Below are 15584 nucleotides of genomic sequence, written 5' to 3'. Positions count from 1 at the left end.
CTGAGTAAATTAGGTCAATTCCCAGAGGAATGCAAACATTTCCCTCAGAAAGGCCCGGTTGCACAAAAGCCGGTTAAATTTTAATCCTGGTTAATTTCACGTAAACCAAATCAGAGAATACCATTTCAAAAAGATGGATCTACTGGAATTAATCAGGATTGAAAATAACCCGGCTTTTTTGCAACCGGCACTAAGTACCTGATTGAATGATTACAAAAGTTCAACAGCTGAGTCATAATTTCGACACAGTCCCACACACATGAACTCGCTCACTCACTTCCATCATCAACAGACGACGAAATAATTATTATCAGCTGTTTTTCCAAGGATGAATAATAATGATCCTTTTAATGTCCTTCAGCAAGTTTTCCCAGTGATTAGGCTTAGTGCAATCTAATTTTTATATTATAAACTTACTATGTTCTGAATTTCGTGAGAATCGTTAGAACCGTTTTCAAGATCCGGTGAAATACAAACATATAAACATCTAAACATTTAAACATATAAAAATTTAATAATCTAAACATTTAAACATATAAAAATTTAATAATCTAAACATTTAAACATATAATAATCTAAACATCTAAACATTTAATAATCTAAACATCTAAACATTTAATAATCTAAACATATAAACATTTAATAATCTAAACATCTAAACATTTAATAATCTAAACATCTAAACATTAATAATCTAAACATCTAAACATTTAATAATCTAAACATATAAACAGAAATTGCTGGTTTAATAGTATAGGATATAGGTAGCAACAGTTTGAGTTAAGATGAAAACCTTATACGATATTTTAATTGTTGAACGTAGCATAGTTTATTTTATTTACAATAAACTATAATCTATACTATTTTTTAGTTTATTGACATTGTATTTCATTCATTTGGCTTTACAATTTATGGTATGATTTGTTTTGTTGGGCAGGAATTCGCATCCGACATAGCAGTGTGCCTGGACTCGTGGGTAGGCGGAATCAAAATGGCGCAGTCGAAACTAATGCTGCAATTCTCGGACGGGTCCCGGTGCAAAGTGACCGACCCGGAGGCGTTTGGGTTCGACGTGTTTGACGAGAAACGTGACTCTGTATGTACTCTGCCCTCAAGTCTCTTAAAAGTAATTCCATTTTAACTAACACGGCACTTGGCTCTGTTCATGAGAAGCTTAGTTTTGCATGAATAGAATACTAGTATTGCTAAGTTATCATTTTAGTTAACAAGTAGTACTTTAATGCTACCGCAATGCATTCTGTATAATTTGAAATTAGTCATTAACTTGCTGTTGGATACGTGAATATGAATTTATTACTTTGTAAAATGTTGAACATTCTTGGCGATAGTATGGTATTTTCTTCAAAACTAACTGAACTTATTATTATTATTATTATTGCGTATGGCTTTGAATGGTGGGGAGACCCAAGGGTAGTTCCACCTCGCCGTATATAGTCCAAAGTTCCCTAATGGGAAACCGGACACTATGGTTATAGTGAGCACAATACTTTAAATTTACACTTTTCACTTCGGAATAAAGTTCATTTTGATATTAAAAAGTACAAACATATACAAAACTGAAACAAAACACAAAACAACTAAGCCAAATTTAGAAAATATTAAATTTAGACGATAAATTTATAGCACGTTACAATTTTTCCATGGCAACTGAACTAACTGCTCATTATTTAATTTAATTTATTTAATTTGTCTTATTCTACGTCAATTCATTAAATAATAATTTATTTAGCATTACCATAATAATCTGAAGATACCATAAGCCTGGAATCCTGAATTTTTTTATAAATAAAATACCTAATTCAAAAAAAATTGTACAACGTATTCTGCTATTATTTTGTTGTATAAAGTATTCTTCCAAATTTCTGATGACGTTGCTGAAGAAGAAATGTATTTCATGGTAATTTTTTCAAATTCAAATTTTCTATTTCTGTATAAATACAATAGCAAGCATGTATATCACAGTCGTCATAAATACAAATATATAGGGCCTAGACATAGGTTGCATGATTTATAGAATTTTATTAACATAAAAATGTCAGAAAAAGCCAGCCAGACAAAAACTCATTCAATCAGTAAAACTCTTTCTACAACAAACTTATTAATTTTTTTTTTGAACAAAACATAATTATCAATCGACTATCTGGTGATTTATTATAAATTTTAATACCAGTAACATTTATATCCCCCTCAGACAAGGCGATATATTCAACAGTTCAATAGTGAATTTTTGTTGTGCAGGGCTTAATCCTAATGAAAAATGGAAGATTTTTGAATTGAATGATGAATATTCGAAGACTAAAATCCTGAATCCTGTTGACAAATGGTAGATTTTTTAATTGATTGATGAATATTTGAGTATTAAATCTTGGAAAACTCGTTCAAAAAAATTGGATAAATCTCGAAATTTGTTCTCAAGTATCAATTTGTATATACAGGGATGCGAGTTCCCACACCGAGGCGATTACTATCCAGGCCAGGTGTTATGGGGTCCGCTGCATACACTCCAGGACGCCCAATGGCTGAACTGCAGTAAAGAGCTGCATTCTATGCTCAGCAGGCCCAACAAAACTGTAAAGGTAGATCAACTACTGAACTTCATGCAATCTAGTTATATTGGAATTGCCGGCCGGGTTAGCCGAGTCGACTAAGGCACCCTTTAGGGTAACCGTCCACTGGAACCGCATTCAACCGATCCGTTCGGCCGATGGATCGGACAAATCTGCCGGCTGTTAATTCGGCCGAATATGGTCGGAACCGTTTACGTCAGTCTAGTTGCCAATTATTGAATTAACTACTATCATAGCCACCAAAATGTTTCATAAACAATGATTATATTGAGATTTTAAAAACTGAATAAACAAATATCCACTAAATTAGTTATTCATTACAATAATCTTACCTTCAACAAATATCCACTAAAATAGTTATTCATTATTAAGCAATATTTGTTCACAGATTCCTTTGAACATCACAACGATTATATCTTTTTGTCTCGCTTATCCCACAATGGAACATGCTCTTGAGCCAAACTTACCAACTTTTCATTGTCCACAGCTACAACTTTATAAAACCGAACAACTTCAAAAAACAAAAACAAACAAGACTGTGAAACAATTTTAGGTTTGGAATACTTTGTTGTCTCAACTCGACTAGTTAGTTCGGCCGGATACAGCCGGAAAATCCCATTCTATTCGGATCCAAACATTGATCGGCCGTATGAACCTGTTGCAATGGACGAGCATCTATTCCTTTCTTTTTTCGGACGAGTTCGGTAGTTTTTGGCCGATGCTAGTTCGGACGAAAACGGTTCTAGTGGACGGCCCACCTCAGTCTGCTAGCGCTACCTGGTCGTGAATCCCGCCGGTAGGAATGGACGTTTGATCATCTCATCAAATCAAACGAACAAGGGTAGATAACTTCGATACTTAACTTTTTCAGTTCGTCAAGTTCCTGTGTTGTTTTCAGAAATTCCAGTGGATGAAGTATCATATATTTAATTTTAAAATTATTATAAAATCTGAATAATAAAAGCATATTGTAATTTAAAAGCATAAACCTAACCCCTCGTCTTTCTCTAATCTAATCTTTCCTCTTATTTAACCCTTCCTGTCTAACTGTCTAACTCATTCTCACCAAGGTCTAACTATAGATAAAGGTCATGAACCAGTGTAAATTTTGGAGCGATACTCAATATCTATACCATAATATGCTATTATATCAAAATACTATCTATACTATAATATAATAGTATACTATATTATTTTTACTAATAACACGTTAGCTGTTTATTTATACATTGATACATAGGTTACAATATCATAATAACAGGTTTAAAGCCCAAAACTGTTCCTTTCCCAAATTCAGATAGAAATTGTCCAAAAATAGGTTATCAGCTGAAACTAACAGTATGTAAAGAAACTTTTCAATAAGCATCAAAATGGCCGCGTGTCTAGACCTTTTATTGTAGATTTTGATTATCACTAATCCCTAACTAGTGGGCAACGGTGTAGCTGATTGTATTATCAGCCTGCAACGAAAACATCATACCGTGAGACTTGACGAACTAAACGGTTTGTCTCAGTATCTTGAGAAATGGTTAAGCCATTAATGAACTTAGTCCGCATTTAATCTGTATAGCTAGACGACCAGAGAATGGAGGTGATTAACATTCAAATATTATCTTTTTTTTTGAAAGTACATGATGTTGAAATATTGGTTGATTGTTGCAGGTGATGGTGGAATCGCTGGAAACGAAATCGGTGACCGTGCACTGGCAGTGTCGAGCCTACTCCAAGGACGGCGAGGGGGGAGGAGGCGGAGGGGAGAACAAGGAGCAGCCCACCGCCGTTGTCTGCGGCGACAAACTCAAACAAATGAAACTCCTGAATGTGTTCGAACCCTGCACTCTCCAGGTTAGCGTAATTTATTAGTTATTATGTTATAAAGAGCGTCCCACGAAAGGTGTAACAGCCGAAGACCGTAGATTCTACATTAAATAAATAAATATTTTTATTGGTCATAAATATTTACAGAATACATGGACCATCTCAGACAATCAAAGACAACAAACGGTTTAAAACTAAAAAAAATAATGATTAAAATATACTACTAATTAATAGGATGTACAGTACCGTAGCACTAAACTCCAGTCAATCTCAAATTAAATTTGCAACTAAACATGTCCAGTAAATTGCTCTTATATCAATTCTAGTTTTCAAAATTTATTGATTTTTCTATATTTTTGAAATAGGCGTACCCTACTTACCGTCATTAAAACGTCAATAATTAGAAAACTATCAAATGACTCTAAGGATATGGTTAGAAAGGGGAAGAAATTTCCAATAAGGTACAATATAAGTTGTACCTTTGCTTGACGTTTTTGAACTTTTTATGAGCGCTCAGCTTCAAAGTTGAAAAAAGTACATTTGTCGAGTTCAAAGCCAAATTTCGAACAGTTTTTTATTGATTTTTTTCAGGAAAACAATATACAGTATCATCAATAATGGAAAAATCTTTGCCATTCTATATGCTTTTGAATGAGTATAATCTTGTTAGAGAGATGTCAATACCAAAGTAATGAAAGCTGCAGATATCATGTAGTATCTATGGGCTGTTACACCTATCGAGGGACATTGTATAATTATTAAATAATATGATATTGTAATGCAAGGTTATCCTTTTTTCTTATCATCCTTTTTCTATAGTGAGATGAATGATAAGGACGACAAGTAAGTCAATGATAGGACGACAAAGTTTCCAAAATTTCAAGTTCAGTAGTTAAGTTCTGATGATGCGTCAAGCATTATTTCCTATCGCGTACTTTCAATTTGAATTCTTTATTCTATAATATATTATGATGAATGGTTTCCAATGGAGTCGGCTCTCCAAGTGGTCACCCTTACAGGAGGCGCATTGCTCTTAATTTATATTTTATCCATAGTTTATTAGCGCGACCCAAATATTTGAATACAGAGTGGCACAGAGAAATGAGAAATTTTGAAATAATTTAATTCTCACAAGAAATATATCAAATCAAATATACTTCATTCAATAAGTTGCACACTGGACAACATTGTAAGCGTCATACATATATCTTTAATATAATAAAGGAAAGAATTGGCTTATACACGTAAGGGATAGGAAATTAACAAATGACGCATCATCACGTCTAAACTACTGGACTTTTTGCATATATATTCTTAATTTACCAAGGATGTTCGTATGCCTATTTTAAAATCTCCAAGATTTCAGTAGGTCAAGTTTTTATAGACCCTTGTGGACCACGGGTTACCTGCTAGTATTACAATAAAACAACAAGAAACAATTTCAGACTAGAAACCACATCAATAGAGCGAAAATACAAAAAAAATAGTCGATAACTAATGTGTTTGTCAGGTGTTCATCATGCCATTCATGCTTTTCTAATCTAAATGTCCAATAGTACCTACCTCTATAAGAGGGCCATCAGAATCATCACTGGCTCCGGCATCATTGATAATATTGTCGCCCACTGTTTCTTGCTGAATCGGTCTGCCTCTACATATTCATATCCCGTAAAACCATCAAGGGCACCTTGGAAGATTTGATTCTGAGGAGCTACTTTCATGAGTACAACACAAGAGGCAGAAACCAACTCAACCTGCCCTTCACTTCCCAAGGCTGATTAGGATACAAAATAGCCCTGGTAGCCTCAGCATGAGGCTCTTCAACCAGCTGCCAGCACCACAACTCATTATTTCATCATATGTAACCATAAATAACTTGTGAAAAACCCACTTTATTCAATTATTATGCTTAAGGTATGTATTTGTATTACCAATTGTAATTCAATAAGATATTTTTTTGATATCCCTGGAGTTACGAAGTTGAAGTAGAAGTCGAACAGAACAACTTGTTACCGGTCCGGTTTCCGATTAGCTTAACTATTGAACTAGCAAGTGGGCCTGAATCTTTATCTTGACTCTGACAGGATTATCACAGCCGGCCAGCGTAAACAACAGTAGCCGCGTCCTTTGGTTTCCATGGCAACCCACCTCTTATCAGCTTGTCGACTCTAACTCAATACATTTTCTAAAAGGCGGGCGTTTTTAAACATACCACTTATTACTTCTACAACTTCTTTAACAATTTTTAATTATTGACTTGGTGCGTACTTTGTGTGCGCTTTTTTAAAAGACATACTGACAGTGTCTTCTTCTGATGCTGAAAACTACGTTTAAAATAAACTGTTGTTTCCTGTTCTCTTGTCATTCTCCTTTTCCTGTCATCCTTTCTCTTTTTCAGGAGCTTCCACATTTCTTCCCCGCCTTGTTCGCTCTCTAGGCGCTACTATCTCCTTTCTTTTTCACTTTCCTACAGTATATTTATAGTCAGCTGGTTCGTTTAGTAGCGGAATCAGGTTCAATAACGAGAGGAAAATCTTTAAAATTCACTTTCAACGAATACGGTGATATTCCTAATTAGAAAAAATGACTTCTCAACATGAGACATACAGAACAAGGAAGCAACTTTATCGCTCGAGTCAAAACAGTTTTGACGAGAGCGATAAGAAACTTTCCGCTCGAATTACATACAAATTTTTTCTACAACTGCAGTATTGGATTCCAATACAATAAACAGTTTATTTATAATTTATCGAATTATTTTGATAAATCAATGTAATAATAAAATTATACAATTTAATTATTCTATCTAATCATAATAATTTATTTTATAATGATTTATTATTAGAATAAAATAAAACAATTATTATAATTAGTATAATCTGCAAAAAAAAATTGGTAGGACCGTGATTTGAACCTGGGACCTTCAGTGTGAGAGGCAACGCTCTACCAGACTTTGCCACTATGACTGTTGGAAATGGGGCGAAAAAGTAGGCACATGAACTTATTGGAATTGCATTTATCTAAAATGTAGCCTACTGCACATGCGGTTAGCGAGCGGTAAAGTAAACAGTTGGCGAGTGTAAGGTAGATTATCGCTCGCTCCTCACAAAACAACTGTTTTATGATGAGTTTTCAGTTCGTAAAGAAGAACTTAACGAGCGGTTGTAGAAAAATATCATTTATTAATTTATACTTTCTGAGATGACTGAGTTTTCGTGTATGTTAGGTGGTTTTGATTGGTTGGCTGGTTGTTTGTGTGTAGGTGGGGGACAGAAACATGTACACACTGCAGGAGAGCGATCAGGTGACCAGCAAGGAGCAGTGGCGCAAGGCGCAGAAGGAAGCGGTGGTCAGCTCACTGTTCTCGGCCGTGGAGCCGGCCACCTATCGGCCGCCACTCACACCGCACTATGCGCCCAAGCGACGTCACAAGCGACAGGCGCAGGGAAACAGGCAGCAACATGGTCAGTCATATTTATTCATTTTGATAATAATAGTTTCTCTGATTGACAATGAACTGCAACCAGAGGAGTTTATTTACAATATACATAATACTTACTGACTGCCATGGCCATACATATCTAAGTAGAATCACTTCACTTATATGGGCTACTTTTTTCAAATAATTAGAAACAATATAAAAACTTGTACCCTTTTATTAAAAACTTTAAAATATTTCAACGACTAGTTTCGTCCATTGATCATTTTGGAAAATATTTTAAAGTTTTTAATAAAAGGGTACTACAAGTTTTTATATTGTTTTTATTAATATCTAAGTAGATATTTAGCCGTAATAACAAAGCCCCTCCACCTCTCTCGATTCTCCGCGTCCTCCTCGGTTGCTCCAATTCTCTCCATATCGGCCTTCACTTGACTCCACCATTTCCGTCGTGGTCTTCCTCTCGGTCGTCGTCATACATGATAGTTATTATAATACACATTCAAAATGAGTTGCATAATAAACTTAGTCCTAATTATGATACATCACTAAAATAATATACTGTTGGGGGATCATAATATTCTTTCCTTGAACATGAACAAAAATTGTTTTGAATTTAGTTAGCAATTAAACTAAACAAGTGGAAGTTATGCTTTAGAAATTGTGAATATATAATTGTCATTATCAGACAACAGTGAATGACTAATGGACTCTTAATAATAATAATATGAAGATGAAACGATGACAATAAAGTGACAATAATGAACGAGATAATAAGTGAAGAATGATAAATAATAATAACTGTGTCTGAGCAACTATAATAACATATGACTACTACATAAATTATGTAAAACCAATATTAATTTTAAACTACTGCCTCTGTAATACTACACTATAACCACAAACTAAAGTACTGTACATATTTTAAAGTTAATCCTATATCCTATAATTTACAATGAGCTCCTCGGTATGGTAATTTCAAGTATCATATAACCAGTTTTTTACAATTATTTAAAATCTATTTATATCGTCCTTTGCAATCTTTGGGATTCTATTGTAAATTCTAGGACCTATTATTATTTTATTGTTTTTGAAGGGACGGATTCAAGAATTCAAAGGTTCAAAGAACCCCACACGTCAACCGAAGCTTATTATGTTCCCAAGTAGTATGTTAGTTAGGCAAACCAATAACTTACCTGTGTTCCTTACAAGAACCAAGTGTTTTTCCTTATACTAACATCCCATTCATCACCTGGTTGCTTGTTGCAATCCAGTGTGATATGCTCAGACTGATTAGTCCTCGTGACCTACTTGAGTTCCACTCCTGGCCTTCCTTGAAGGTCCTACCGCTGAGGAAGGGGTGGCCAAGTTGCCTCTAGGGCGCCCGGCCACCCTTGACAGCCCCTTGGCCCCACATTTGTGCCTGGAGTTTCACCCATCTCTAGTCTCATTGGTTTCTTTTTCTTTTCGCCCCTTCGAAACTTCGGAGGGTCAGGAGCCTCACCTCTCCCAAGAAGTTTTGCCTAAATGGCCGTCCTTCTTTGAGCAGTGGTGAGGTTTGGTCACTCCACCCAAAACTCGTGACCTACGTGAGTTCCACTCCTGGTCTTTTTGTAGGTCCTTCCGCTGAGAGAGGGGACGCCAAACTGGCTCTAGGGCGCCCGGTGCCTGGCCACCCTCGACTCAGCCTCTTGACCCACATTTGTGCCTGGAGTTTCACCCATCTCTGGTCTCTTGGGATTTCTTTGTGCCCCTCCGAAACTGCCCTGATGGGGCAGATCTCGTGGGTTTGAAGGCAAGGCAACTTCTGGAGTTGCCTTGGGGTCCCTTTTAGTCGCCTCCTACGACAAGCAGGAATACTGTGAGTGAATTCTGGTTTTCAACACATTCTTGAGTTCGATGTTCGACTCAAAGCTCCTCCAACCCACAGGGGGCTTCTAGGACCTGAATAATATTCTACCGATATCTGACCAAAAGCTGTGTTTATTCTAGAAATGATATGAATATTCAGATTTCTAATTCTGGCATTGTGGCTAAGGGAAATGAAATTAGTAAAATGTGTATTCTTCTTTATATAAACTACTGAAACTAATAGATTTGGCAACTATCTGACGCTGAGAACTTTGCTTTCTATAAATAATTCACTAGTTGGAAAACTGTTGTTTTTGTTCGACATAACCTTAAGAATACGTTTCTGAGCTTCAAAAATTGAATTATGAAGTTGTAATCTGCTGCACCCCAAACCTACAGTCCATATATGAAGAGACTCTTCAAGTGAGAAATATTTTACTACCATTTTCATCATTTATTTACCAAGTATATGAAGTGGTAGAACATATAAAATTAGCTTTCTTATTTTCATAGAATTTACACTGTCTTCAGAAATGTTGTAGAGGTGAAAAAGTGATTACACAAGTGGAAACTTTCCACTGAAGATGATGCCAAGTATGGCGTTGAAACTCGAGTCTGGTTTTAAATAAACTTATTTTTGTGTATTTGAAAATATTTGTGTGTAATCACTTTTTCACCTTTCTTATTTTCTTTACTTTTCTTATCGTTATATGGAACTGCAACAAGGATGCTCCTACTGTATATGACACGTCATAGTGTAATCTAATATTACTAATATACAAACAAAATCATCTAGCAAACTATTAAATTAATGGCACCTCCAGAGTAGTTTACTTATACCGGGTATTACAGTTCAAGTAAGACATCTTGTATTATAAATTGATCATTCACTCATAATAGAATGATAAAAAGGTGGTGGTCCAAGTACCAAGTCATACAATATCATAGAGAAAGGATGCGCTTTTTCCTGTATGTTTCTTCTTTTTTAAAAGTACCTTATCCATTGCGGAGTTTGGCTATCATTATGACAATTTTCCGTCATAATTTTCCGCCGCTCTAAAAAGGTCATGACCATTATGCAAATGAATGCTTCCCTCAGGGTCTCTTCACACTTAGCTACGCTACGGTGAAATACGTCTTCGAAAGACGTAGCCGTTCGTTCAACAAAGACGTAGTTGTTTTCCTTAACATGGGAGATAGGACGTATTTCAGCGTAACGTAGCTAAATGTGAAAAGACCTTCAGGTATCTCAACCAAGACATTCTTCTACGTCCCACTGAGCGCCTACTTACCTTGGATTACAAGGTGCAGAATCATGTACTTGAGTCCTGATTCTCAAAGTGTCCAAGTTATGTAAACTTCTTGATTTTAATGCACTATATCTAGTAGTTAACTCATTCTTCTGAGAAGTTCTATGATTTATGACTATCTGTTTACGATGTACGGAGCAGGTAGTTCCACATTTCAAAAGCAAAAACCATTTATACTAGCAATTCTGTATTTTGAGGGTTATAAATGTCTGAATACACCAAGAAAATATTCAATTGCACTAGCTCATACGTCATTTCCTGACAAGCTTGGAAAATGTATAGAGATAGCAAAAAACTCAATGTTTCTGCCATTTCCAAACTTTTCAATATTCTAATTTCACCTAATTCTATAACTTATTGTCAAAAATATTTCAAATTAAGATAAGTAAATATTTCTGTCACAATTTGTATAGTCAGTATTTGAAAACTATCAACTTCTCGATCTGAATTTCATGCATTGTCAGCAAAACTTGACATGTTTCAGCTCAGTTATTTCTTTATAGTCAAAATAGAATAATCTAATAATGAAAAAATGAAATCATACTTTATTAAATGTGTTTATAATTGTCATAATCAAAATTACAAATATATTTTTTGAAAAAGCATCTCTTAAACCCGACTCCACTTCGATTTCTGGGCGCCAGACGAGATTTTCGGTTTCAAAATTTTGAACGAGCACATCAGATTCTCGTCAACAACCATCATACCTCCCGAATTGTCGAATTCGCCGCAGTAGTTTGGAGCCGAGAAGATAGTGACCACCTGCCTTTTGGCGAAGAACTCGTAGCCGTCCTCGACCACTTGGTGGGCGCGGCAGATGAGATCGAGGTCGTGGTCCTGAAGGAATTTGTTGACCACCTCGGCTCCAAACGTGTAGGACACGCCCCTCTGGTTCTGCGCCCAACCGACCGTCTCCTTGTCTGGATCGGCCCACAGCAGATCGCAGATCAACCCTTTATCCGGTACATCAATTGGTCTTTCTATTTCTCTGATCTGGTCGAAATTGCGCAGGTCCGGACTGATACCACCATGACAGCAGAAGATCTTCTCCTCGATAACTGCTGCCACCGGAAAACAATTGAACACATCTGTAAATGTCTTCCACAGTTTGATGCTGTATCGCCTCTTGCAGTCATCATAGAACCCGTAGATACGGTTGATCGAGGCACACTCATGGTTCCCACGCAACATGAAAAAGTTCTCCGGATGTTTAATCTTGTAGGCCATCATCAAACAAATGGTCTCCAGACTATGCTTGCCGCGATCTACATAATCGCCCAGGAACAGGTAGTTGGAGTCTGGGGGATACCCGGCCGAATCAAACCATCTCAGAAGGTCGTAATACTGTCCATGGATGTCTCCAACTACCTTCAGGGGTGATTCCAGCTCTAGAAGCATTGGTTGAGAGAGGTATACCTCACGTGACTTTAGACAAAGTGACCGAACTTCGTTTTCTGTCAACATTACTGATTTCTGGCTTTTGGCGCCCTTCACTTCTAGCAGCCGAGATATAATGTTGTCAACATTCAGTTTGTCATCCGCCATCTTGGTTTTTTGTCTTTAATTGTTGCTTAAAAGTTTCTCAAATTGTTCGTGCTTGTTCTTTGAATATGTTGTTAATTAGGTGATGTTCCTCAAAGATTCTTAATTAAATGTTGTTTTTATTTCTCAACATGTCTTTGCAGTTGCTCATTGAATGGTTTGCTCTTCGAATTTTATAAAATTGTTTCAAAAACTCTACCATTAAATGATTGATAAGAAGTCCAGATGGAATAAAGGTTTTAAGTTTCGATCAATTTTGAAATTTCATTCCAATAAGCATTTAAAATTGCTAAAAAACAAATAGGTTTTCCTACCTTAACCTTTTAGAGATGGCATGCTGTGTTGCCTATTGCTGAACAAGCAATAAAATGTTGCATTTCATCATTGAGAAATAGGTTTATGTCGTTTGCTTACCCTAAACTATTCCAAACCTTCCCATAAATGTTCAGTGTTGTCCAGCATACAACAAAAATAATTGTTTATCTCTTGTCGATGTTTAAATTGTAATGTAAATATGTGAGAACTGAGAATTTAGATACAAAATGCTTTAGAATAACACACTTATTTTGATGAAACTCCACTAAGAATTTTCTTGTGACCAAAAACAATCATGATTTAAATGTTTTGTAATCTTTCAACACAGCTGTTAAAAAAATGATATTTTCGTACTTTTCAAGCACTGAGTTTAAATAACATATGAAAATAACACTGATTGATGCAGTAGTGTCATAGTAACAAATTACAACTGTTTTCCTCTAATATTGGAGCAAAGTTTTCAAGCTGTTTTAAAATCACGTTCCACCATGGAATAATGAAATTATGATAAAAGTCGCTTTTACTCAAGAGTTCTCAACTAAGTTTTCAACAAATTGCGGCAATTTTTTGCCAATTTTATGAAAAAAGGTTGGCAACATTTTGTCGCCAACTTGTTGAAATTTTTGTTTTCTACAAGTTTTTTGTTTCCCTCTCATTGTTGGAAACACTAAGAAAGTTGCCAACAAAATGTTCCCCACTACAAGTCCACACAGACCATGCACTCGGGGCAAAAAAATTACAACTTTTGTTGCTCTACATTTGAGAACAGCGACTTGTTTACTACAAAAAATTAACTTTTTTGTAAAAAATCTATTTATGAGCAACATTTTATTTACAACGCTAATGTAAACGTAGCTTTATTTGATTTGTTTTGAGTGTAAGTGGAGTATAAGTATAGAAAAGAATACTAAAAAAAGCCAGTTAATTAACTGAAGAAATTTTGAGTAACCCTAGAAAACTAGATTAGAACTAAAAACTGAAACCTAGAACTATGGACTGAGTAGTATGTAACTATTCTAGAAGAACTTTAGAGTGGCCATGATTGAGTTCATATAATAGCCTAATGAACAAAGTCTTCCTTCTAATTTATAGAAAAGTACCTTATGAATGAAAATATAAAGATTATAAATTTATCTTATAAATCTATATCTTAAATCTTATAAAGTAATTATATAATTATTTCTTATGAATAAAAGTCAATTATCCATTTCTAAAATTTTTGCTGACTCACTCATCAAGAAAGGTATTGTAAGAACTTTTTGCTCGGAAACTTATGGAAATTAAGAAAAAATTTAATATTGTTTCAAAAAGCTTACACTTTTATTCAATCTTTTTTTTTGTTAAAAACTGGAAATGAAAATATTAAAATAGTATTTTATTCGATCATTCAGAATTTCACATGTATTGATTGAGAATAAGCTTCAGTAGCTTCATATTTTAGTTATGTTATTTGTAATAATTATTTCAAATTTCTTTATTTTGCAGCCAAATTCCATGATACCCACGACGACCGAGTATCATCAAACAACTCAACGACAGCACTTTCAAACCCAAATTCACAAGCATCAGTTGTTATTGACAGTAATACAACACAGACCAATAAAAGTGAGGACAAAGTAGCTACAAATTGTGATAAAGTGACGAGTGAAAGCACAACGCAACAACCGAAACAAGCCAAAGAAGAAGAAAAGAAAGAAGTAAACATTCCAAGTGCCAATCCTAACCAAACATGTGATAAAACAGACAAAACTGATTGTGATGAGACAACAAACAGCTCTAAGCCTGGCGATGCTACAGTCACCCCTGTGGTCACCTTCTCAGCTCACAACCTCATCAAAGGTAAAATCAAATTTAGATCTGTATCTTTTATAGTCCAGTCAATATAGACATAAAAATCTGGTGTGGCGCACTCACACAACTTTCCTTGCCGTTATGAAAATTGATCACCTGATGCTAGTGTTCCCGCGCATCACAATTCTACTATTCAAAGATTTGAGCCAGCTGGTGACAGGGCAATAACGCTGGAGACACACGAGGTTTGCTATCTCTTCATAGTGAATCATTTAATAGAATCAACAGTTGCCAACAGTTTGCAATAATTGGATAATCACATTTTCTCGAATTTCGAGCTTATTTTTAATTTTAGGTGAAAATGTTACTGAACATTAATTGTAGAAATTCTCATGCTCAATCTATTCCACTTAAATTTTTTTGTTTGAATTGTATATGAAGCTTGATAATTGAGAATCTAAAATCAAAATTTGCATGGATGAGGCGTTGCTCCTGAAATTTTTACAGATATGGAACTTGTGGCAGTTGTTAGAGCTTATCGATGACTATTTCAGGTATAACTTTAATCAAAATCGTTGGAGCTGTTTTCGAGAAAATCGCAAAAAACCCTGTTTTTGACAACATTTTCGCCATTTTAGCCGCCATCTTGAATCGCATTTGATCGAAATTGTTCGTGTCTGATCCTTATATTGTAAGGACCTTACGTTCCAAATTTCAAGTCATTCCGTTAATTGGGAGATGAGATATCGTGTACACAGACGCACATACACTCATACACACACACACACACACAGACCAATACCTAAAAACCACTTTTTTGGACTCAGGGGACCTTGAAACGTATAGAAATTCAGAAATTGGGGTACCTTAATTTTTTTCGGAAAGCAATACTTTCCTTACCTATGGTAATAGGGCAAGGAAAGTAAAAAG

At 35.4% G+C, this 15584-nt stretch overlaps 2 protein-coding genes across 3 annotated transcripts in view; one reads left to right on the top strand and one right to left on the bottom strand.

Annotated features, from left to right (window-relative positions):
- The window catches only part of LOC111045672 ((E3-independent) E2 ubiquitin-conjugating enzyme UBE2O), a 60643-nt gene that overhangs the window by 13250 nt on the left and 31809 nt on the right, over positions 1-15584 (top strand). For both annotated transcript variants that reach the window (XM_039434769.1, XM_039434768.1), the window contains exons 3-7: positions 938-1096; positions 2457-2597; positions 4251-4433; positions 7669-7870; positions 14349-14702. In XM_039434769.1, coding sequence (XP_039290703.1) covers positions 938-1096; positions 2457-2597; positions 4251-4433; positions 7669-7870; positions 14349-14702 — 1039 coding nt within the window. The remainder of the gene's footprint in view (positions 1-937; positions 1097-2456; positions 2598-4250; positions 4434-7668; positions 7871-14348; positions 14703-15584) is intronic.
- On the bottom strand, positions 11532-13298 carry LOC111045417 (serine/threonine-protein phosphatase alpha-2 isoform). The gene has a single exon (XM_022330829.2). The coding sequence runs from the start codon at positions 12549-12551 to the stop codon at positions 11616-11618; it is 936 nt and encodes a 311-aa protein (XP_022186521.1). The 5' UTR covers positions 12552-13298; the 3' UTR covers positions 11532-11615.

Source organism: Nilaparvata lugens, chromosome 8, assembly GCF_014356525.2.
Source record: "Nilaparvata lugens isolate BPH chromosome 8, ASM1435652v1, whole genome shotgun sequence".
Classification (NCBI taxonomy): Eukaryota; Metazoa; Arthropoda; class Insecta; order Hemiptera; family Delphacidae; genus Nilaparvata; species Nilaparvata lugens.
The sequence above is the reverse complement of the archived record's forward strand: the minus strand, read 5'-3'. Positions and strand labels throughout refer to the sequence as shown.